At 44.7% G+C, this 23,432-nt stretch overlaps 1 protein-coding gene and 1 long non-coding RNA gene across 2 annotated transcripts; both read left to right on the plus strand.

The window, feature by feature from the left end:
• The first annotated feature begins 21 nt into the window (after window positions 1–21).
• Window positions 22–7,212, plus strand: LOC117245383. Its single transcript, XR_004500046.1, has 2 exons — window positions 22–186; window positions 6,815–7,212. It is a non-coding gene; the product is annotated as an uncharacterized LOC117245383 (long non-coding RNA).
• A 1,583-nt stretch (window positions 7,213–8,795) lies between these two features.
• MICOS10 (mitochondrial contact site and cristae organizing system subunit 10) lies at window positions 8,796–23,145 on the plus strand. The gene is made up of 4 exons (XM_015648506.2): window positions 8,796–8,927; window positions 19,907–19,954; window positions 20,504–20,613; window positions 22,901–23,145. The coding sequence occupies exons 1-4, from the start codon at window positions 8,861–8,863 to the stop codon at window positions 22,907–22,909; spliced, it is 234 nt and encodes a 77-aa protein (XP_015503992.1). The 5' UTR covers window positions 8,796–8,860; the 3' UTR covers window positions 22,910–23,145.
• The last annotated feature ends 287 nt before the right edge of the window (window positions 23,146–23,432 follow it).

Consider the following 23,432-nt stretch of genomic DNA (forward strand, 5'->3'; position numbering starts at 1 on the left):
GCGCCGGCAGCTCGGGTCCGGCCCTCAGTCGGTGCTGGAGCCTCTGCGCGGCAACATCGCTCCCTTAGACACACTTGTTTAAATTTAAACGAAAGGCAGCACGAGGCAGGCGGGCAGCACGGCAAACGCAACCCAGAAGAGGTAACGAGTAGCAAACTTGTCACCCTCAAGCTGGCTTTTACACAGGTAAACTGAACCTTACACATGCCTGTAATGCATCCGTTAGGTCTAAAGTGATGTGGAAAAACAAGCAGCCTCCAGCTAATTAAGGCCAGGGGGCATTATTAATTATTCTTGAGAGGAGGTGTTGGGTGTTGTCGTGGAGGTAGCTGCTGGAAGCCGGGCAGGTGATGACACAGTTGGATGCTCCAGCAGCTGTGACAGGATCACGGATTTGTTAAGGTTGGAAGGGACCGCAGGGGACACCAAGGCAGAGTTCCCTGAAGGTGACCTGAAGCAGGATCTCCAAAATCAGGGTCTATGTACTAATAAAATGTTTCTGTTTTGCTCAGGCTGTCCCAAAATAAAGCATTTTTTTCCTTCTGCTGGTATAATTCCCATTAAAGTGATTTCACGTAAGACATCTCAATTCCAGACTCTTGACTTGCCCTCAATATGGAGATGTCAAAGCTACAAAAGACAATTATCCCAGGAAAACTTGAAGGATTCATTAAGCAGCGATACCTTCCTCTTTTTGGACCAGGTCAGGCCTTGTTTCACCCCAATTTTGTTGTCAGGACCCCAAAAAAAATCTCCACGGGGACTGTGTGCTGCAGACTTGGCTCTGGGGAACCAAAAAACCCTTCCCTTGGTTTGCTGTAGGAGCTGGAAATGCCAGCACGGGGTGACACAGGGATTTCCTGTGGATATCACAGACACAACAGTCACACAGGGATTTCCTGTGGATATCACTGACACAACAGTCACACAGGGATTTCCCATGGATATCACAGGACAGTCACACATGGATTTCCCGTGGATGTCACAAACACAACAGTCACACAGGGATTTTCCCATGGATGTCACAAACACAACAGTCACACAGGGATTTCCCATGGATGTCACAGACACAACAGTCACACAGGGATTTTCCCATGGATGTAACACCACGGCACATCCTCCCTGGGGGAAGATGACCCAGGCCAAGCCCTGATGTTTCACCCACACATTATCCAGGTGTTTGTGGCTGGACAAACATTCCCAGCTATCAGACACCAAACAGCTCTGACTGTTCCTTAACATAACCAGGCAAACCAGCCAAGCTGTCCGTGTGCAGAGGACAACCCCGATTTCCAGGGAAGTGAACAGCTTGGACATGGGTCAGGTTACAACAGCCAGAAACAGGAGTGCACCACATGAATCTGCACCACAATGGAGCCTGTGCAGACAGAACAGCTCTCACTGGTGTTTGCAGAGCAGGAACAAAACCAAGCTGGGAAGGGAGGAGAGAAAACACTAGAACGATCTCAGGGAAAAACAGGAGCTGTATTACTTCACAGAAACACAAAACCACATGAAACTCCATCAACAGCCAGTACCAAACAAACCCAAAGGTGGGAAATTATCTTTCCACATCTGGGAAAGCAGCCACATGACCTCAGAAGGCTCAAGAGACTCCAAATTGTGTTCTTTGCCACTACTCCTCAGCCTAACCTCCTTCAATCTGCTTTGTGAAATGCAGCAATCCCAAATGGCTCCTATTTTGCGGTCCCCAGATCCTCCTCCAGTCCTTGCATTCCCTCAGAGCTAATTAAGAAAAGCAAACCTGTTCATTACACAGGCCAAATTATTCATTCATTTTCCAGCCATCCACACATCTAATGCACGTGTACTCCTCAGGGCTGGGAGGCAGGAACTGATAAATTTGAAAATGACTGTTCTAAAATTCCCTCTTTCTGTCACAAAATTCATGCAAAGCACTCAGTGATAACTCTACTTGGAGGAGCTTTTTGTTTTGAGCAGAAACAGCTCCTAGCTGCTTGCTGGAGCAGCACAGCAATAGCAGAATTAGGCAGCCCAGTAAATTTCAAACAATTTGAGCTGCAAATGGATGTGGAGGCCAAGAGGATGTTTTTCTTAGAGGAAGAAATACAAGCATCCTGGATTTTTTTTTTCCTGCTAATAGGTATAAAGAAGAATAAACAGCTGCTTTCTGTTTTCCCAAAAATATTTGCATTAAGAAGATCTGCAGATTCGTTTGGAAATTGATGTCACATCTTTTTTTTTTTTTAAATGAGGACCAGCTGTTTGCTTTGCTTGTTTATAGCAGGCCATGTTTCAGGGATTTTTTTGTTGTTGTTTGTTTATGAAGATGTAGGACCAGACTCTCACAGACAGGCTGCAGTTTGGGGTGGGGAGTGAATCCCACCATGAATGTCACCACCATCCCACCTTCTGCTGGGATTTGTGGAGGGGCTGACACCAAATGCAGCAAGTTCAGGGATATTCCATCAATCCAAGCGTTGGGAGGTACCCAAACCTGCCAGCATGGATCACCCACCTACAGGAAAAAACACCCAAAAGGGTTCATGGCAGGCATTGCCCCTCTCTAAAACAAAACTCTAGAAACAAAGGAAGCAAACAGCTGACATCTTAACATCCCAACAACATCAGATTCATGTGCAATTAATAACCAGGCTTTTGATCCTGCAATCAGCAGCTCTAAAATCCATGTGCTTTCCCTGTACATTTGATTACATTCGAGGAAGCAAAAGGATAAACACTTATTAGCATTACAAAGTACTTTTCACGTTCAGCCAGAACTTCCTGAAGCATTTGTGGTCCAGCACGATGTGGTTTTTATTTTATCCTCCTGCATGCGTGGTGAAATGCTATTTATTTTGTTTATTCCAGCATTTATCCAGGGCCAAGGGTGACTGTGAGAACATGCTGAGGAGCAAGGTCTGAGAGGAAACCTTCATGCTTCACTGAATAGTCATTTTTTTTTAATAACAAAAAAAAAACATCTTGAGCTTTTTTTCCCTTTTTTTTTTTTTTTTCTGGTCATATTGCCCATTTTCTTTCATGGCACTTGAAAGATATGTAAACTTTTATTAGGAGTTCTCATAAATTGAATTTATTGCTGCAAGAGTCTTCCAGCAATGGTAAAGTTTAGCTTGCTGGGTTTTATTAGTCAGAGTCAGTAAAACAGCAGCATCACTTGGTTTGAGGCTGAAAAACGAGTGTTTCTTGGAAACTAATATAGGAAAAAGGTACCTACAACACTACCCAATGTCTTGTAATTCTATGTTCAAACCACAGATAATTCTCACTATGGAGATCTTTGTACACAGTGTCAAAATAGCACACAAACAATAAAAAAAGTCCCCCATCCTGAGCCCAAAGCAGCTTTGCTGAGTGTACTCTTGGAATTTAAAAGTTTTTAGAGTTTCCCCATTTCCTGCAGGAACTGATGAGTAACTCTGAATCCCACATTTAATGAAAAACAACATATTGCCCATTTAGTGAGAGCTTTGAGGCATTGCCCTCCCTGAACTGAGAATGTTGAACCAGACTTTTCTGCTTCTTTGGTTAAAGGAAAGGATAAACCCAGCAGCAGCCCAAGATGTCCATCCATACACTGCAGGAATGTTGGGATCCCCTGTGTTCCAGCACATTTAGCTGCATATCCTAGGACAGTTTATTCCTCTTCTTGCAGCTTTTGTCTTTTCAGCTCAGAAATCTTGAGACACAGGAGCTGCCTTCAGCCTGAAGAGTATTGAGGATTCTAGTCAAACTTGGTCATTAACTAGCAATAATGTCTGTGGCTTGTCATTAAAAAAAAAGTCAAGGAGAAAGCTGATTAAATACAGCAGAAAGAAACAAAAATTTCCATTCCCTTACTTTTTCCTTGACACGTTGCACTTCATTTGAAGCCTGCTAATATACCAGCCAAAAGAATTGTAAGGGCCTGCCTGGATTCTTTCTTAATACAATGGTCACGGTTCAGTAGTTAGAATCTGTATAGAATTAGCCAGAGACATGGACGAATGGAAAAACATACTAAAAGGCTGAAAAATAGCACTTTTTTATGGGCTTATTCCTTAGAAAACCTCATCAATACAGCACAAGGAGGTTTTTTTCTCTCTGCTATTCTAAAAAATGATCATGAAATAGTACACAGAAAATAAAGACATGGAATGTCAGAGCATTGCTTTTGCCTGGAATTTCAGAGCTGGCAAAAACTCAGGTCAGTGTTTCCATGCAAGTGCTTTCCTGCTGAGATTTTTGGGGCAAACTTCATGTCCATGGCAAAAGCAGCTTAGAGTTAGCACAGCGAGCTGTGACACATCTTGTCCCACATTTTTCCAAGTTCTGCTTCAACCAGCCATACCTGACAGCTGGAAGCAGCAGAATCCAACCAAAGTGGCGTGGAAATCCATCAGCACAGGCCCAGAACGTGCTAATTAACGTGGATGTGATCCCCCCATGGGAAGCCTGGGGGATGTTTGACTGCAGCACAAGCTGTCCCTCCTCATGCAAGTCAGGCCAGCCTCAGAGGATTGTTCACCCCACAGCATCCCACTGCCGTCCACATAAAATCAATAAGGACAGCACAGGAGGCTTAATGGAGTCGCTGGCGCTTTTCCCATTTCAGGGCAAAATCCTGCTGAGGAGGGGTTTCTTTCTCCTCAGAGATTTTTTTGTTGTTGTTGTTGCTTGGGTAGCTAAAAGGTTTTTAAAGGGAGAAAAAAACATCAGTGTCTGTTGGTGAATGTGGCTTATGTTTGGAGGGAAAACCCAACACACCTGAGTGGAGAGTTGGAGGTTCCCAGCCAGGTCTTGAGCTCTCTGTAATGTGAAAGAATTGTTCTGGAAGTACAGGAAACAGGGAGTGGGGGCCCACACCGAGGCTGTGTCAACCATTATAAGCAGATAACTCCTACACTGCTGCTTTCCTGTGCAGATCTTGGCAGAAAAACAAATTAAAAATATATGTGTGGGAGGTGATTCATGTTATTTAAATCTATGGGAGAAGCTGCATGTGTATTCTTTGGAAAAGAGGAGAGTGAGAGTATATCAGTATCCAGTGGGGAAATGACACAAGGGATGCTTTAGGACTCTTTGAAAAAATAGGATAAGAGGTGATATTCTCATGCTGGGGAAGGTTCAAGATTTAAAAAAAAACAACAAAACTTGCTGGGAACTTTTGAGCCAAAAGTCATCCTGCTCTATGGACAAGCCAGAGGTAACAGTTGGAAGGAAGGCTGTTCTCTTGAAAAGGGTTTGAATTCTGGCTGGTGCAGTTCCAGAGGAGCTCCTCACCCCCAAGTGCAGTTATGGAATCATAGAATCCTTGGAAAAGCCCTCCCAGACCATGGAGTCCAAGCTGTGACCAATCCCCACCTTGTTCCCAGCACTGAGTGCCACGTCCAGCCCTTCCTGGGACACCTCCAGGGATGGGGACTCCAAACCTCCCTGGGCAGCCCCTGCCAAGGCCTGAGCTCCCTTTCCATGGGGAAATTCCTCTGATATCCACCCTGAACCTCCCCTGGCCCAGCCTGAGGCCGTTCCCTCTCCTCCTGTCCCTGTTCCCTGGGAGAAACCCGATCCCCCCAGATCCCCTCCTGTCAGGGAATTGTGCAGAGCCAGAAATCCCCCCTGAGCCTCCTTTTCTCCAGGCTGAGCCCCTTTCCCAGCTCCCTCAGCCTCTCCTGGTGCTCCAGCCCCTTCCCCAGCTCCATTCCTTTCCCTGGACACTCTCCAGCCCCATCTTCCTGTGGTGAGGCTCCCAGAACTGGAGCCAGCATTGGATCCTCTGCATGGATCTTCCACTAGACACCAGGGAAGCAGCAATTTTGAAGAATAATCATTATTATTCACCTGAGATCCCCAGTCCTGCCTCTGCCCTATCTGATGGCTTTCTGCTGAAAACCTAAGCAGTGTCTAACTCCTAGTGAGCAGTGCTTAATTCCACACACAGCTCAGTCAGGGATATTGTTAACAAAACCGGGGACATGAGGTCTGAACCTACTTCAATAGAAGCTGACTTCCACCAGAGAAATACAGGGCTCATTTTGAAGCTTTCTGGCTTCATTTCCTCCATTTATTCATACACTTATTTACTGGAAAGAAAGGAGAGGAGAGCACGAGGGGAGAAGGGAGGGAAGGAATCCTGGGATAGCACATGCTGGGCTGTAAAATGCAAAAAAAAAAAAAAAGCTTTTTCAAAACTGCATGTTCTAAACATCACCTTGGAGTCCCACAATAATAAATACTTGATATTACACTGCAAGGGTTTAACTGCCAAGTAACTATAGCAATGGAGAGAAAAGCCTGTCTTTGGACACATTCCCTCCTGCCTTCATTTTTCCCTGGGGTGAGGAAGGGGTACAGAGAATGTGCTCTAGATCCTTAATGGATAACGTTTTCCAGAGCCCCCCTCTGATCACTCAGTGACTCTGGGATTTAAAAGCAGCAGTGATTTCTCCAAAGGAAGCTGAACGTTCAAAACAATTACCCTGAACTATTCCATCCCCTTGGAAAGGGTTTAATGCACCAGGTCCTGAGGTGAGGCTGTCAGGATACATTGACACAACCCTTTATGAAGTGCCTCACAATCCAGCTGCTCACCACTGCTTCCTCCATCCCAAAAAACAGCGTTTTCCAGGGAGCCCAACAGCCTGAAAATGAGTAAGTGTGAAGTGAGACTACACTGGCCTGCACTCAGCGTATGTTTTTGCCAACAGAAGACCACATTTCTGAGTTGGTTTTAAACACTGCCTTCTGGAATTTAATTTTTTTTGGGATGAAAATTAAAGAATTATTTTGGAGGCTTCAAGTTATCTTTTTTCCCCCTCTTGATATTTTCCAGAGCTGTTTGGAAACGGGAGGGTGGAGCTGGCACCGCTGGGGCAGTGGTTTCAGAAAAGCTCTTCTGTAGCTACTCAGGGAAAAAACTGCTGGATCATGTTGGTATTTTTATAAGTAACTCGATGCGTGGTTCTATTTTGGATACCAACTATGCAGCAATGCAGACTGATTTGAGAAAATTGCAGGGGGAGGAAGAGAAAAGGAAGATCCCCTTACAGAACAAGGGCTGCAGACTCCAGGGAAACCTCTTGAACCTTCAGGGGCTCAGTTTAACCATGTGCCTTTTAAGATAAGTTTTTAAAAGCCACTTAGATTTTATAAGGAAGAGAAAATAATGGTTAATTGTGATTGTGATATGTGAAGGAGTTGAACCAAACCAATTAAAAATCTTCATCGTGACTCTAGATCAAAACCAGTCGTACTTTTAAAATAAATGAAAGACTTAAACCAACGATAACTTAATGAAACTTTTGCCAACTTCAAGAATTTTTCACTTCTGTTTATGCCTTTAGTAACTGACTTGTGAAAGAACTTCCAGTTTTATGAAGCAGCAGAGCCTCCTCCACCTCGATAAAGAAAATTGCCAGAACTTGAAGAAATCAAAACAAGTAATCACAGCTAAAAATTGCCTCACAGTGTGAACGAGGACATTAGTACTTGACAAACGCCCTGGGTTGTTTTTTTCCTTCAAGGCTTCTGGAGAATGCCTTCCAGGCAGCCTACACACCATTTGCAGCACAAAATTCATTATAGTAGGTTTGGAGATATTCACAGTTACGTTGCTGGCTCCACAAAGCTGCAGCACGCTGCAGGATGGGCTGAAGCCCCAGAAGTCAGTGGGAACCCTTCCCACAACCTCTAAAATTAGGAAATATATATGTATATGTACAAAAGTGAAATCCTTCCCTGTGGGAAGGGTGGGCAGGCCCTGGCACAGGTGCCAAGAGAAGCTGTGGCTGCCCCTGGATCCCTGGAAGTGTCCAAATCCAGGTTGGATTAGGCTTGGAACAACCTGGGATAGGGGAAGGTATCCCTGCCCATGGCAGGGAGTGGAACTGAATTAACTTTAATATTCCTCCCAACCCAAAGCATTCTGCAATTCTGTGATCCTCACTGTCAACCTATTGTGTGGATTAACTTCTTGAATGTGACAGAATGATCTTGCTGAGATTATTCGGCTCCTTTTCTCAAATAAAGAAGAATGTGGGGGGCCCGGGCTGCTCTTAAAATGAGGTGATTCCTGGGATATTGATAGGGATTGACAAGAGCTGTCACATACTTGTATCTCATTTCAGGCCCTGAAGAGCAGCTGAGGCCAGACAGTAAAAAACACAGAATTATTGGGGTTGGAAGGGCTTTCTGGAGATCATTCGTTTCAACCTCCCTGCCAAGGCAGGGACACCTGGAGAAGGTGACACAGGAATGCATTCAGGTGTGTTTGGAATGTCACCAGCCAGGGAGACTCCAAACCCTCCCTGGGCACCTGTTCCAGCGCTCTGCCCCCCTCACGGAATGTTCTCCCTCCAGAGCTGCTGCAGGAGCTGTGTAGGATGCAGGACCATTGCCAAGGAAAACCTACACGGGAGTGAGTGTCCAGTGATGTACCCAAGGCTGCAGTGAGAAGCTTGGCCCTGCAGCACAGCTCGGCTCTTACCATGGATGAGGCGAGAGCCCTGCGGGCAGGGGGGCGGCGGGCGCGGGCCCAACCCGGGCGCCTGCGAGGAGGTAGGGATGCTGCCATAGGCTGAGGGAGACGAGGGCAAACAAGGACACAGCGGGAGCTCTAGACGGAGAGATGGAGCCCGGGACGGGCTGGGGACGTGGCGAGCCCGGTCTTACGGGGGAAAACGGCGTTTTGGGCCGGATCCTATGAGGAAAAAGGGGATTTTGGGCTGGGCCCAAGGTCGGGCGCGGCGGCCATGACGCCCGCCCGTCGGTTACCTTGGCAACGACGGCGAAATCTCGCGAGACCTGCCGGCGCGGGCGATAGGTGGAGCACCTGGTCTCGCGAGAGTTGCGCGGGGGAGGAGGTGAGGGGACGGGCAAGATGGCGTCGGAGGGCGACCTGGGTAGGAAGTGGGACCGGTGTGTGGCGGACTCCGCCGTCAAGCTGGGTAAGGGCGGCATGGGCACGGCGGAGCGGGAGGGCCCGGGGAAGAGCGGTGGTGGTCCCCCGGGCTCCCCGAACCTGGGAGAGCGGCCGCCGGCGTGTCCCCGCGGCGCGGGGCCCACTGTCCCCACTCGCCCCAGGTTCTCCTCAGAGCGGTTGTGAGCCCGGGAGGGACTCAGGGTGTCCGGAGGATCCGCCCTCATGGCTGCCCCCGGCGTCGGGTAAAGCCGGCGGCCCCGGGCCTGGCAAGGTGACCTTGGCCGCGGGCTCGGACCCCCGCCGGGCCCGCTCCCAGCTCTGCGCCCCGGCCCGGCCCCGGCTTACCGCGGTCCGGGCGTGTTTGGCCTCTGGTTACTCCCTGTGTTGAAGGGAAGAGTTTTCCGTGGGAAATCTGGGCTCCGTATGCAATCTGGGAGGATTGAATGAGCGGCGGGCAGGCACAACCGGCTCCTGGCGTGCCACGACCTCGTCCGCCTTCGGCTTTGCTGCGGCGGTGGGTTTGAAATCGGTGTGTGCAGAGCTGTTCACATCACTCCGTGTGCCAGGGGGGCTGCGTTTATTAAAAGCAGTTGGCAGCGTGACACGCTGAGGGCTTTGGCACGTGTCACTCGGTACCGCGTGTGGAGTGTGACATTGAGAAGCGCCGTCCGTGTCCCAGCCCTGGAGCTCTTCTTTTTTTCATCATCATCGACTAGCAGAACGGTTCTGTTGGGTTTTTCCGTATTTATTTGCCCGTAGAGTGAGATGCACGTGCATCGGTTTTCTGCGGCAAAACATTCACCGGTTTGAATGGTTCTACTGAATACTGTGAGTTTTAGGGGTGGTGGTGGTGGCAGCGCCGTGCTCGCTCTGTGACCGGCTGCAAAGCGACACCGGGCAGAGCTTTTGGCTTCACAAAATGTGTTTGCAAAGCCAAATCTTCAAATGTGGTGTGTAAAGCGAGAAATGCAGTGTCTGACCCAGAAGATATTCGTTCCCTGTTGGTGCAGATGTCTCTTTTAGAACCATAAATAATATCTGGGAAATGTGAATGTTTATTTCTTGTTGCTGCAGTGGCCTTGTGCTTGGAAGCTGATGAGGAGGAACTCGGGGGTTTTAGTTGCCTAATACTTTTCCATTAGAAAAGATGTTTAATATTTCTAAGTAAACTGAAACTTCCATTGTTTATAACAGACCTTTGAAAAGTGTCAAGTGCTCCAGAGCAGTGTTTTTCCTTATGAAATTCTATTCAGGTTTGTCTGACAAACATATCTGGATGTGTTTATGTTTCCATAGCATTGGTTGCTTTATCATAAAATATTAAGTATGCCAAATTATAAACAAGAACTTGTTCCACACTGCAGCTGTACATGTCAGAATCCTGTACATCCTCTGCCCTGGAGGCTGAAAGAAGTGGATACAGGGTTGATTTCACAGAATCTCAGGCTGGTTTGTGCTGGAAGGGACCTTAAAACTCACTCAGTCCCACCCCTGCCATGGGCAGGGACACCTTCAGCTGTCCCAAGCTGCTCCAAGCCCTGTCCAACCTGGCCTTGGTTGGACATCCACATCCAGGGATGGGACAGCCACAGCTGCTCTGGGAAATCTGTGCCAGGGCCTGCCCACCCTCACAGGGAAGAATTTTTTCCCATTATCCACCCATATCCTTCCTCTGTCATTGGTAAGCCATTCCCCTTTGTCCTGTCTCTCTCCAGGCCCTTGCAAACAGTTTCTTTCCCTCTTTCCTGCCAGCTCCCTTCAGGCACTGGAAGGCTGCAATGAGGTCACCCCAAAACCTTCTTTTTTCCAGGCTGAACAATCCCAATTCTCTCAGCCTTTCCTCCCAGCAGAGCTGCTCCATCCCTCTGATCATCCTGGTGCCTCTTTTGGCCTGGCTCCAGCGGCTCCAGGTCCTTGCTGTGCTGGGGCAGAGGGTCAGGATCCCCCTTTCCTGCTGCCCACACTGGGGGATCAGCACAGGGAGTTTCTGGGCTGGCTCATGTCCAGCTCTCAGCTACCAGCACCCCCAGGTCCTTCTCCCTGGGGCTGCTCCCCATCTCTTCATCCCTCAGCCTGGACAGAGCTTGGGGGTTGTCCTGACCCATGTGCAGCACCAGCACCTGCTCTTGTTAAACCTCATGGGATCGCCATGGGCCACTCCCCCAGCTTGCCCAGATCCCTCAGGTGTGTGTGGACCACTTAGCTCGGTGTCTGTCACCTTCACTCCTGACTCTGCAGGAGGCCTTTTGTTTTGGTTGGGTGTTTCCTTCCATCAGAAGAAAGAGAACCTGCTTTGCCTTGTGCTTCAGTCCCAGGATTCCCAGTGTTGGCTTCACGAGGATGCCGAGTAGAGATCTCAGTCAAATTCATGTTTTTCTTTAGATTGCCCAAAAAATGTGCTGCATCTCTTTATCTTTGCACCAAAGCCAGTGGGATGGGCTCAGACATGGGTTTCCCTTCAGGTGTGAGGGCACTTCCCTGCTTAGTGTGCTTTTACAATTGATCAGGAACTGAAGTGTTTGTACTGGCAACCTTCTGCATGAACTGTGTGCTGACAACACAGATTTTTCCAGTGGGAATGATTGTTTTCTTTGCAGGGACATTAAAACTGTGAGTGGTTGTGTTGATTTGTTTTGTAATATTACTGAAAAGTTTACTGGAGTTCCAATAAATTATCAAGGGTGGTTGTTGAACTGGAAAGAAGGAAAGAAAATGAACTTCTTTACTTGAGGATTTAGTTGTTACATGGGATACAGGATTTGGTAAATGCCCTTTTTTTTGTCAGACTTTTCCCTTCGGTGGCCACAATTTCCTTCCCAAATGCTCCTTTACATCCTTCCCAAATGCTACAGCCAGGGAGATCTTCCCAGCTACTGGCTGGGGAAAAACAAACATTGTGATTAGCCCAGTATTTTCCCATTCCAGACTCTCTAAATAAAGGAAAACACTGAATTTCTGCAGCCTTGCATGCCTGACATTTCCTAGTGTCTTTGAGAACTGCGGACAGATAACTCCTGTGGATTAGTTTGAGGGCTGGTGGAACATGGGAAACAGAAAAGGGGAAGAAGGGGAGGTGGAGCTCTCAGGCTGGCTTTATTAGCAAAAATGTGGTTTAAATTCCAGCTGGGACTGTGCAGCCTGTCCTTAACCCATCAGGATTCCCACTAAGTCTGTCCTCAGCTCTGTTTGTAGTTGTGCAATACTGTTTTAGGTGGAGACCAGGCTCCTGAAAAAACTTGATCTCCTGCCACTAAAACTTCCAAAATAAATATTTATCTTTTGCTGCATCTTTTGAAATGCTGTATTATGTTTTCAAGCTCTTGGTCACTACCTGTGTGGATCTTGTAATTGAGTATTAACTTTTTCCTGTTAGTTCCAAACAGAGGATGTTGTCAGGCGTTGTTAGGACAGTATTTAATTTCAAAGAGTCAGTAAACCTTTTCATGCCTGTGCAGAACATTGAGCCATTGTTAAGTGGAGCTTGTGGTAACATCGTTTTTATTCAGATGATATTTATTTATTTTGCTAATGATGAGGCTGTATCCAGGTGTTTTTGTTCCTCTTCCATTCCAGATGTAGTTGTGAGCACAGTGTTTGTGTGCAGGGACTGGGTTGTGCTTTGTTAACTCACCAGGGGTTTTCTGATGGGCAATCCAGTCCTGCTGCCTCTGCCTTTGCACCATCCTCAGGGCTTTTCACCCAGGCAGTCATTTAAATAATATAACTTTGTTCCTTTTTTTTTCGTTCTGATACTGATTGCCATGCTGACAAACTACTTGTTACTTTTTTACAGAAAACTTTGTTTGTTTGGAGTGTGGAAACAAGAGACTCGAACTAGCATGGCTTTCTTTTCCTTCCCTTCTTTGACTCCTGTGTCCTTCACAGCCATTTCTTTTCATCAGTAGAGCTCTGCAGAGGAAGGGTGATGAAGTAAAAACTGCTGTGGTCTTCCTCCATCCTGCAGGCTCCAAACCCTGTTCAAAGGGTTGGTTTGTTTGTTTAACTGATGGATAGTTCATGGCTGTTTATTTGGAAAGACAATTACTCACAAAAGATTGACAGAGGTGTTGTTTTTTTTTCTGAAAGGCTGTAATTTTGGACAAATTATTATTATTATGTGCAGTTTGCAGGGACAGAGAGGCAATAAAGAGTAAGTGTGGAAGAGAGGGAGGTTTATGTGCCTGCATGTCTTGTTTTGAAGCTGTTTTAAATGAGTTGTATGTTGTAATTTTGGAAGGTAATCCTAGGGAAGCTGTTTTCTTCATGACTTGTGTGCGTGAAGTTGCTGTGTTGAAGTTATTTTTTTTTGCAGGAGAGAAATGTTTTGCTGTATGTCTGTGATTGACCAAAATCCAGCCTGGAAGCTTGTAAATAACCCAGTGTGGTGTTTCATTTTCCTCTAATCCTCTGTTTTGACATCTGAAAATAAAATGCTTCTAATTTCCATTTAATAGGGATTTATTTTTTTTTTTAAGAGAAAGGAGTGCTGTGAATTCTCCTGCATTAACTGTTAACATTATTTCTTCTGCCTTTCATCATCTGGCCTGCTTGAATATTCTGTTAATGGCTAGGATGAAATTGTATTGTTTGTGTCATTCCCCAGATTGGATATTTCAGAAAGAATCATTGTATGGATTGCAATGTCACTATTTTTAAATAATCCTTCACATGGTTATGAATAGGATAAAGTCAGTCTATATAATGATAAAACTTGATTACACTTTCTGAAAACTGGATTAGACTTTGTCTAAATATACAAAAATCCTGAAATTCTTGTTTTGAAGTGTTTTTTTTTTTTTTGCTTGGCAGTGACCATCCAGTCTTAGCTACCAGGCCAGAAGGCTTGTTCCAAACTCCTTCGGGGGTTTGTTTTTAGTGCTGGAGAACATGGATATTATGTGCACACACAGCTGCATTGTTGTGTGAGCTTTGTTGGAACCCCAAGTTATTTTTCCTGGTGATACAGAAGATCCAGCTCTACTAGTTGTGTCTTGCAGCAGACCAGAGTAAATATGAACTGCTCATGGCTCAGGCAGCAAAAAATGTTTTCCTTGGAAGAGGTGGGCAAGTGCTGTTCTGAGAATAGGCTTTTAGTCCAAAAATCTAACAGCAATATTTAGTTATAATGCTAGCAGAGCTCAGAATACAATGTCCATTTACAAATTAAGAGGGTATTATCTTCTGTTGGAAGGAAAAGACAGGAAACTCTTTAGGAATCGAGGTCTCCTAAGTGCATTGTGCCCTGCTGGGGTGTGCCCCACCAGCTGTGCCAGTCCATCTGCAGCCTTTGCAAACCTCCAGACCTCCTCAACTCTGCCTCACAGAAAATGAGCCCAAAATGCTCTGACTTCCTGAGCCTCTGCAGCACTGCATCCATAAGATGCCAGCTCTGCCTTTTCTGGAGGTGGCAGTGCCCAGGGGAAAGGGACCGTAACCAAGTGATATCCTGAAGTTTGGTCTTTGAGAAGTTAGAGCAGTAGGTGTGAACAAGCCTTTGTTGTTTTTTTTATATCAGAAACAGTTTTCTGAGAAAATCCTTGGTTATAATAGAGAGAGGTTTGAGAAGATCAGGCTGCTTTTCTCTCCATTCTTGCCAGTGAGATGCCCCTGAAACTCTTCTTGCTCTCTGTTACCTTTGTTTCTGAGCTGGGCCAGCAGACGTCAGTGCTGGCCAGCCTGTGCTGGGTGGGTGTGAAGCAGCAGCATTGCCAACCCTCAGAGCTGGGCTGCAAAAGCCCTGAGTGTGGTGTGTTTACTCCTGCTAAATCTCTTTTCAGCAATGTTTTTATTAGCAGAACAAGTAATTGCAGTAAGACAAAGTAAAGTTTCCTGTCAGAGGGGTATTTTCTGAGAATATTGCTGATTTCTTATACAGGAGCTTCTAAAGCAAGCACAGCCCTGATTTGTCTAAAAGCTTGGTGCAACACTGAGCACAGAATCCCAGGATGAAGTTTGGGGTGGAAGGCACCTTAAAGCTCTTCCAGTCCCACCTCTGCCATGGCAAGGACACCTTCCACCATCCAGCCTGGCCTTGGACACTGCCAGGGATCCAAAGGCAGCCACAGCTTCTCTGGGAAATCTGTGTTGGGCCTCCCCAACCTCACAGGGAACTTGCACTCTCTCATCATAGAGCAGCTTCCACTCCTCTCCTCTTCCCCTTTTAGAGGGAGAAAACGTTTGTGCCCTCAGGTGTCCCAGTTCATTCACCAGTCTGTGGTGGGAGGTTGAAGTTTGTGGTTCAGTGTCACCGTGGTTCCCTGGGCCCTTTGTGCTGCTCTCTGTGTCTCTCCAACTGTGCTGATGTTTACCCAAGGTTTGCCTTTGAGCAGTGACCTGACCCTGAAAGCATGTCAGGATTTTTGATTATTATGATATTTGGATATTAATATTTTGTTATTTCAATTTTTCTCTGTTACTGCAGTCAGATGCGAGTATAAAACAAAACTCTCTTTTTTCTGCTTCTTTCTTGAGCACTTGGTATGTAATTTCACTGTGTTTTCTTCCAGTGTCTGTGCTCATTTTTCTGTCTGCTCTACAAACAATCCACACCACAGGGGAGATGGGAATGAAAGCTTCAAAGTTGGTGTTTGAAGAAAATCTGATTCCTGCCACTAAGACCTTGCAAAGAGTCTGCTTAAAATTAATTCTCTCCGTAAATAAGTGATTTCATGGTCTCGGATTTCTGACTGGCCCTGAGTGCTGCCCTGTGAAGGCCCTGGTGTGTGAAGGCAACTTCCCTCCACATTTTTGCAAAGCAATTCTTTATGTATCTTGTCAGAGTGGGATTGGAGGCTGAAGCTCTCGGTTTTGTATTAATGTGTGTGGAATGGCAAAGGAAAAGAATAGTTTTCGTTTTGGGATTAAGTAATTGAAAACCTTCCAGCTGCTATAGTAACAGCAACACATCTGCCAGATGTCAATGGGCATATTTTAATCCTTCTATTTTAAGTTTCAAGCTATTGAAGCAAAACACATCTAGGTGTGGCTGTGTTAGTAGCTGCCTCAGCCTGTAGCTACTTGGGTAGCCTAGGAAAGAACCGTGTAGTATCACTTGTTAGAGCAACTGTTGATTAAATTTATAGAAAAAGCTTTTCCCAGATGTTCTTATGGAGCAGGAGCCCATCCTGAAGATTTGTGTTTCTCTCTGAGACACTTTTATGACGTCCTGTTGAGCATACAGCGCGTGCTCTCCCACGTGTTAGATTGATTGGAGGTACCAGGACGTTTTTCTTGGAAGGTGGAAGAGGCAGAAAAAGCAGAAAGAGAAAGTTGTGGTGCCTGGGCTTGCTGCCTAACGCCAATTCCGTGTGGCTGTGCCGCTCTGTGTGGCTGGGACGCGTAGTGGGGAGCAGGGCTGAGGTGTCCACACAAGTGTCCTGTCCCCTGGTGACACTGTAAATGAGTTTAGGCTGAAGTGATGGATGTGGGGTGGAAGAGGCTGTTTTTCTAGTTAAACATCTGAAACTGTCAGAGAAGGTGAAAAATGAGTTGTACTCCTTCCTGTGGCCTTTTCCTCCGAAGAGTCGGTCATGCAAGAAGGGGAGGGAAAATGTGCCTGGCGTGGATCAAGCCCTTTGCTTTTCCATGTTCCTTTGTTTTTATTGTAAGATAAACCTTTCATGTTTTATTGTTCTGAAGTTAAAGCCTGGCCTAGAGGTGCTGATCTTTAGGAGGAACAGCTGGAGCGTCCCCTGCTCAGGTGGGCGGCTCTTTGAAGCGACATGTTGCCTCTTTAAGAGGAAATGGAGCATGTGAGAACTTTAAACCTGTAAAACTCATCATCAGCTCTGCCATTGTTTATCTCTGGTGTAACTTTATATAGAATTAAAGTGAAATGCATTGCTTTGCTCCCGAGGCAAGATGGTTTTGCTCCCCCTTGGTCCTGGAGACAAAGGAAATGACCACATAACCACAAATACTTTCTAGTGGAATGAAGATGAGTGACAAACTTCCCACAGAAAGAAGTTCTTAACCAGACGGGCTGAGGAATTAAATGTAGTTGAAGGTTCTGATTTCAAGTTAAAACCAAGTTTGAACTGTTCAGACGAAGTGGAAAAGAGCAAATGCTGTACTTGCAGTGGCTGGTGTTTCTGTGCACAGGGTGCTGAGATCACAATGGTTTTGAGCACTGGCTGTAGTCTGTGCCTCAGTCAGGAGAGGAGTGCCTGTGAGATGAGGAAACCCAAGGTATTTTATTGCCTTTGTTTCTCAAATTGCCTTCTTGCACAGAAGGCCAGAAACTGTCAGATCTCCTCATTCACTTCTCTGTGGCATTTTCATTACTTAAAGCAAAGTCTTAGCTGTGTTCCCATCATTTTTCTGTGCTTATTGTCACTGTAGACACCTTACAGATGGGATAAAGTGCAGTGATAACCTCTAAAATTGCACAAAAATGCAAATGCATGAAGAAGAACAATCAAATGAGCTGCTTCAGAAAAAGCTTTCTTAAGACAGAGTTTTTCCTAAGTCAGTCATGCTGGACCACATCTGTTTAACAGTAGTGCTGGTGTGGGGGAAGGCCTAGTTTGTGTTTTAGGCTTAGGCTGAATTGCAGTTGACATAAATAATAAATTTTTCACCTTTTAAGTGTATCCTGTAGCTTCCCCCATGGCCAACAGGAAGCAGCAGGGATGGCATGTGAGTGCAGCCCTTAGAGAGGGGCTGTAATGTGAGAGAACATCTGAAGGAGGTGACGAGATAATGATAATTTCTGGAAGTAAATGGAAAGAAACTGTATTAATTATAGCTGCTTCCTTAGTGCAGGGTTGTGTTAAGAGAAGACAGGAAGCAGTTCACCACCAGGCTGGTGAGAAGAATGTGGGATTGAGTGGTAACATGGAAAATGTGGTGACATTAGAAACTGCCCAGGCCATGCATTGAGATGATGCAGAATTTGTCATCCTGTAAATAATTTCTCATTGATTAGCTAAACTGTTTGGATTGGCAGAGGGGATCTTCCCAGGAAATGTAGGACTCCTCACTCCCTCATGGCAGAACTGGCCACTTGAGACAGTCCTGGTGTTTCTGAACAGAGAGAATCCCCCCTGAAACACAACAGCCCAAACCAGCTCAACTACAGGTTGTAGGAAGGGGCTGGCAGAGGAGCCAGTTCCTCCCAAACAGGATGGATTGTGGAAGATAATAATTATCCCTAATGGCATAAACACTGGACTGTAGCAGAGGTACAGCAGGAAAGCTGTGTTGGGAGGGGCTGGGGGGATTACAGGGGTGAGCTGTGGCTCTGAGAGAGACCTGATGTCTCTTCCAGTGCTCAGTCCATGAGTCTGAAGGAGCTGCTCCAAGGAGTGTCTCTTTCTGCCTTGCTGAGAGCACAAAAACCCTGCTGCTCTGAGCAGACATCTGAACATCCCAGACTTTCCCTTAGCTGTGCAAATGATTCCAGTGAGGAGCTGACCTTCCACACAGCGCTCAGAAATGTCTGGGGGAGTTATGTCAGGATGGCTTGGCGGGCGGTCAGAGCTCTTCCTGCGTGTTTTGTAAGCCTACTCCAAAGTTGTAATGACCTGGTAAAGTAGTTACCTCTGGCACAAGTGGAAATCTGTAGTAAAATCAAGAGGGTTTTCAAACCAGCTCCCATTTTCAGCTCTCAGGAAATACAGAAAGTCCTAACAGAGAGTGAACGTGAGGGGGTTTGCTCAGATTGTGTTTGCTCTCCTCTCTCCGAATTTTCATGTGTTTATAACCAACAAAAAAATGTGGGATGCTTAATTAAGGTATGAGGTGGTGCATCCTAATGTACTGAGAATGTCAGTATTTTTGGAATAATCTGTTCTTCAGTGGAAATTATCAATGTACAAGGAAAAGACTTTGAAGAGCACAAGGAAACTTAAAAAAAGAAAGCAACATCTTTCTATATGCCACAAGGGTAGAGGATTCCTTGGCATTGTTCTGGACTCAACCCCCTTACTAATGCATTCAACAGCATTGTGTGCTTTTAGGAATATAAAAAAAGGATGTATTTTAATTAATAAACTCATAATATTTAATTTCTCATATTGAAAGGAGAAAGTTGAAACCTATAACAGGATGTGTTTGTTGCAAAATAAACCTGAAGCTGTTGGTTTGTTTATTTTAATGAGCATATGCATGACTGGTGGGTTTTTTTCTTCTTTTTTCAAACTTTTGTACTTCTGTGCCTTATCTAAAATTCTTCTCTTCAGTGGACATAATTAAAGGTAGAATTTGCCCACTCAGCTGCAATTTCTCACTGTGATATTTATTGGGTCCTGAGAAGAGTTTTGCCTGACATCTTGCACAAAATCATAAGCTCACCTCCCAAGGAAAGCAAAAAATTATTTTTAAATATGCCAAGGTTTTTAGTGGCGCTGACTAATTTTGTTTCAACTGCTGCAGTTATTTCTCTGTCTAGTATAAGGATGTTAAAAATCATTCCCTCCTAATGTGTTTAAATATGCTCCATAATGAATGTTGTGGATGTGAAAGATAAGCAGCCTGGAGCTTTCTTTGTAAGGTATAGGGTAACACAAAGCTTCAAAGTTCTGCTGCCCTCAGGACACACATTGAAGCAGTTAAAGTAGTGAGATAAATGAAATACAATGAGATATTCATCTGCAGAATCTGAAGCTCAAGGACACAATAAGTTTTCATTTAAGTGTTTCTCATTTGCTGACAATGAGCCAAATAAATTTTAATTTCACATTGTGGATGGTGACAGAAATTCAGGAACTTTCCCTGGGATTAGGGTCTGGTTTGTTTCCCAGATATTTCTGATAAAAAAATTATTACATATGTAGGGATTTTAATCTGAATTAGCTGCTTACAGTTACTTAAGAAAACAAGAATTAGTTTTTTTTCAGATTTGTTATGTAAGAACTCTCTGGTTTAGTGTGCTGAAATAACATGCAGTTGGATAGTCATAGTCTGATATTCCTGAGTTAGAATAAAGAATTACTGTAAAGAGCTAAATAATTTCCCATTACTTTGCTTTATCTTTATCCTCACCCACTGCATTTCTTCTTACAGGTGCTGGATTTGGATTAGGAATTGTTTTCTCAGTCATCTTCTTCAAAAGTAAGTACACTGCATTAATCTTGGCTGCCTGGCTTCCCACTTTCCATCTGTTGTAGGTACAGTTAGAGGTCTTAGAGGCACATAAAAATTAATCAGCTTATTAGAGCAATTCTTCCATTGTTTGTCCTGTCTTTTCCATTGAAATGGAGCTCCCAAAACTTTTAGCTGTTGTGTAAGGAGGTTGTTACCCATGGCACCTCCCTGAGCTCCTCCTGTGCTCAGCTCAAATCCTGCAATGGCAGGAGACCCTGAGCCAAATCACTGGATCCACAATAAACTGCACACTAGGGATTTAAAACTGGTCTTGGTTCTTCAGCTGGGCTTTAAATCAGAGTCATTTTCAGTAATACCTTGAATTCAGAGGCTGCTCTCTGTTCAATCCTTAACTGGTGTTACTTTTCTTCTGTAGAGGGCTGGTTTGGAGGATTTTAAAGCTTGAAAATGCCTAGAATGCATCTTCTAGTCATTTGTTCTTTCTTAGTGCTTATAGAACAATATAAAACAAACAACTTTCCTTGACTTTTTCCTCTCTGCCTGCCTGTTCCACAGGAAAGACATGGCCTATTGCATTTGGGTCAGGGATGGGGTTAGGAATGGCTTATTCCAATTGTCAACACGACTTCCAATCTCCATATCTTCTCCATGGCAAATTTGTAAAAGTAAGTATCAACACCAGGTGTTGTTTAATCTTCTGTTGGGTTTTGGGGTTTTTTTTCAGTGTGAAAACACTGATCACTTGTAAATTTTGTAGCTTGTTTGCATAGTAATCTATTAGTCTTGAAAAAAAAAATGTACCCTGTAAGCAGTTTGGAAGAGGATCATTTCAATGAGTTCAGTATTAACACTGAATATTTAAAAATATCTTACCATGCTGAAGTAAAAATTTTAAGAATAGATTAATTAGCAGGGATAATTTGTGCAGTCTCAAACTGGCTGCAGTGCACCAGTCCACAAACCAACTCCATGAGTACTTTCTTAATTTCTGTGTCAGAGTTGGGGCTGTTCTCATGGTAATTTATCACAGTGGCATCTGGAAACAAAAAGAAACAAGAAAGGAAACGAAAAAGAAACAAAAGGAGTGTTCTCCACAGATCCATGGCCTGGTTAAATCATTTCAGTGACACTGGTGGAGAGACATCCATCCACCAGGATGTATTTACAGTTACTTTAGCACTTCACAAAGTACCGAGATCAAATGTTCTGCCACACATACCTGCTTACAAATATTCTCTCCAGCTGCCTATCAAAGGGAAATAATAAGATTCTCCAACAAATAAAATCATTGGAGAGCAGTACAGTTGGATATAACTGATCAGCTACTGCCCAAAATCCAATATTTGCCTGGTGCTTCTGGCCAGATTTGTTCACATTAAAATGTGTTAGTACTCCACACCATCCTGAGGTTGTTCCTGCAGTTTGTGTCTCCCAAAAAAAAACCTGGGGTGACTTGTCTGGCTTGATGAGAGTGATAAATGCACTGCTCACATGTTCTGAGAGAGCATTATTCATTCAAGGATGCTTGTTCCTAGGGATGTTGGGCAGCAGAAAACAGTGTCTGGTCACTCTAGGAAGGGATTTTATTTAGATTAAGGACTAATCTGGAGCAGGGTGGTCCTTGGAGCCTTGAGGTAACTGGAAGGACACTTTAGATGCCTGCATGGCACAAGACAAATAGTTTCCAGTGCACTTTCTCTGGCACAAAGAGGCTGAGAGAGGGAAAATAGGGATGAAGCCATCTAATGGTTAATGTCATTAATTCCCTCCAAAATGTCATGTCATGGATAATGGCTCCAGGGTTATTACAACAAAATTATTTCATTCCTCTTGGTTAGGAACATGGAAAATATTGTTGCATTATCACTCATCTGTTTTTTTCTTAGAAAAATTTGTTATAGCTGAACTTTGTAGGATTTCCTTTAGAAAACTGAGTTCTGTTCAAATGCTAACTTGTCAAAATGATAGAATCTACAAGAAAATCAGCTTTATTAGAGGGAGATGTAACACAGATTGACTTGGTTGAAATGATTTCTAGTTTTCTGAGCCTGTCAAGTTCACAGGATCACAGGAGAACTTGAGTTGGAAAGGACTTCAAGGAGGTCTTGGGGGTGAGCTGTGAGGTCAGACCAGGTTACTGAGGCCTTCACCCAGTTGGAATTGCTCAGGATCAAGTTCTTAATTCAGACTCCTGAGTCAGAACAAGAGATTCCCAAGATACTGAATAACAGGAGATGCCAGAGTGACCTTGCAGCCATTCCTTGGGTCATCACACTGCCCATCCTTTGGATTAGAAATTCCATCATGGACCCCCAACACAGTGCAGGAGCCATTCATCTCCACCAAATCAATACTTAAAGTGCAGAAGAGTTCTAATTTGTGGTAAGAATATTCTGAGGGGTTTTTAGGTAATTTGACCAAGTGATTTTCACTGTGACTTCAGCAGAATTTAAAATCAACATGTCACGATTACTTCAAGGCTTAAAACGCTACAGCTGTGAATTGCACAGCCTAGATTTCCTTGCAGAATGGAAAATATCTTGTTTTTCAGGTTATTTAGCCTGTATTATCACCCAAACTTCACAATCTTTGCTAGGAATGTCGATTTATATTGATGTGCAAGAACACGAGAAGGCAAACACAGCCTTTCCTCTTGCTCTTTGTGGCTTTGATTTCAGCCTGATTTCTCTTCAGCCTGTGAATAACTTGACCAATAATGTGGAGCTTTTTGAAGTACCATATTTATCAGGATGAAAACATGGCAAGCTTCTGGCATGAGAACAGCTGCTTCATTCCTCCACAAACAACCTCTTGCTTTAGCAAAGGATGAAAACCTTCCCGTGCCCTCTGGAAATTGTTGCAGAGCTCCGTGACTTGCTTTACATCCTGCAGCACCTTCCATGTAAGGAACCCAAATGGCTTTTTAATAATATAAGCCTTCTTGCTTTACAGGAACAGTGACTAATGGCTAAGACTATCCCAGTGGGAAGGAAGGAGAAATCAATGATTATTCCTCAGGAATACTGAAGTGCCCCTGGAATAAGCCCACATTCTTCAGTAACGATCACCAGTAACTCTTTATACTCCAACAAACTGTTTCTGTCTATGAAACAAAGTTCTGTTGCTTGTTTTGTATCGTGTCTGAAAAGTGCAAGGAAGAGCTCTTCTGGGAAATAAATAAAAGAAAAATGGCCTTCTCTGGTGTGTTGACTTTGTATGTGAGTGAGAGAGAGGGAGAATGGAAGGAGAGAACTTCATTTGGAGTAGCCAGCAGCTGGGACCACCTGGGCCACTGGGAGAGCTCCTCAGCAAATCCAGCATCGTCTGTTCCTCCCCAGCAACCCCCATCCACCATCCAGTTCAAAGAAGCATTCCCACCTCATAAATCACCCACTAGACCCCTGCTGCTTGTGCCGGTGTTTGGAGAGGAATATAAATACTCCTCTGTCCTGTTTGTACAGTTGCCCTTTCAAATGGGAATTTT

The sequence above is a fragment of the Parus major genome, chromosome 21 (genome assembly GCF_001522545.3).
Source record: "Parus major isolate Abel chromosome 21, Parus_major1.1, whole genome shotgun sequence".
NCBI lineage: Eukaryota > Metazoa > Chordata > Aves > Passeriformes > Paridae > Parus > Parus major.

Coding starts and splice junctions, on each gene's coding strand:
- MICOS10 (XM_015648506.2), top strand. CDS start 8,861: ATGGCGTCGGAGGGCGACCTGGGTAGGAAGTGGGACCGGTGTGTGGCG. Junction 8,928..19,906: donor GGACTCCGCCGTCAAGCTGG/GTAAGGGCGGCA, acceptor TTCTTCTTACAG/GTGCTGGATTTGGATTAGGA. Junction 19,955..20,503: donor CTCAGTCATCTTCTTCAAAA/GTAAGTACACTG, acceptor CCTGTTCCACAG/GAAAGACATGGCCTATTGCA.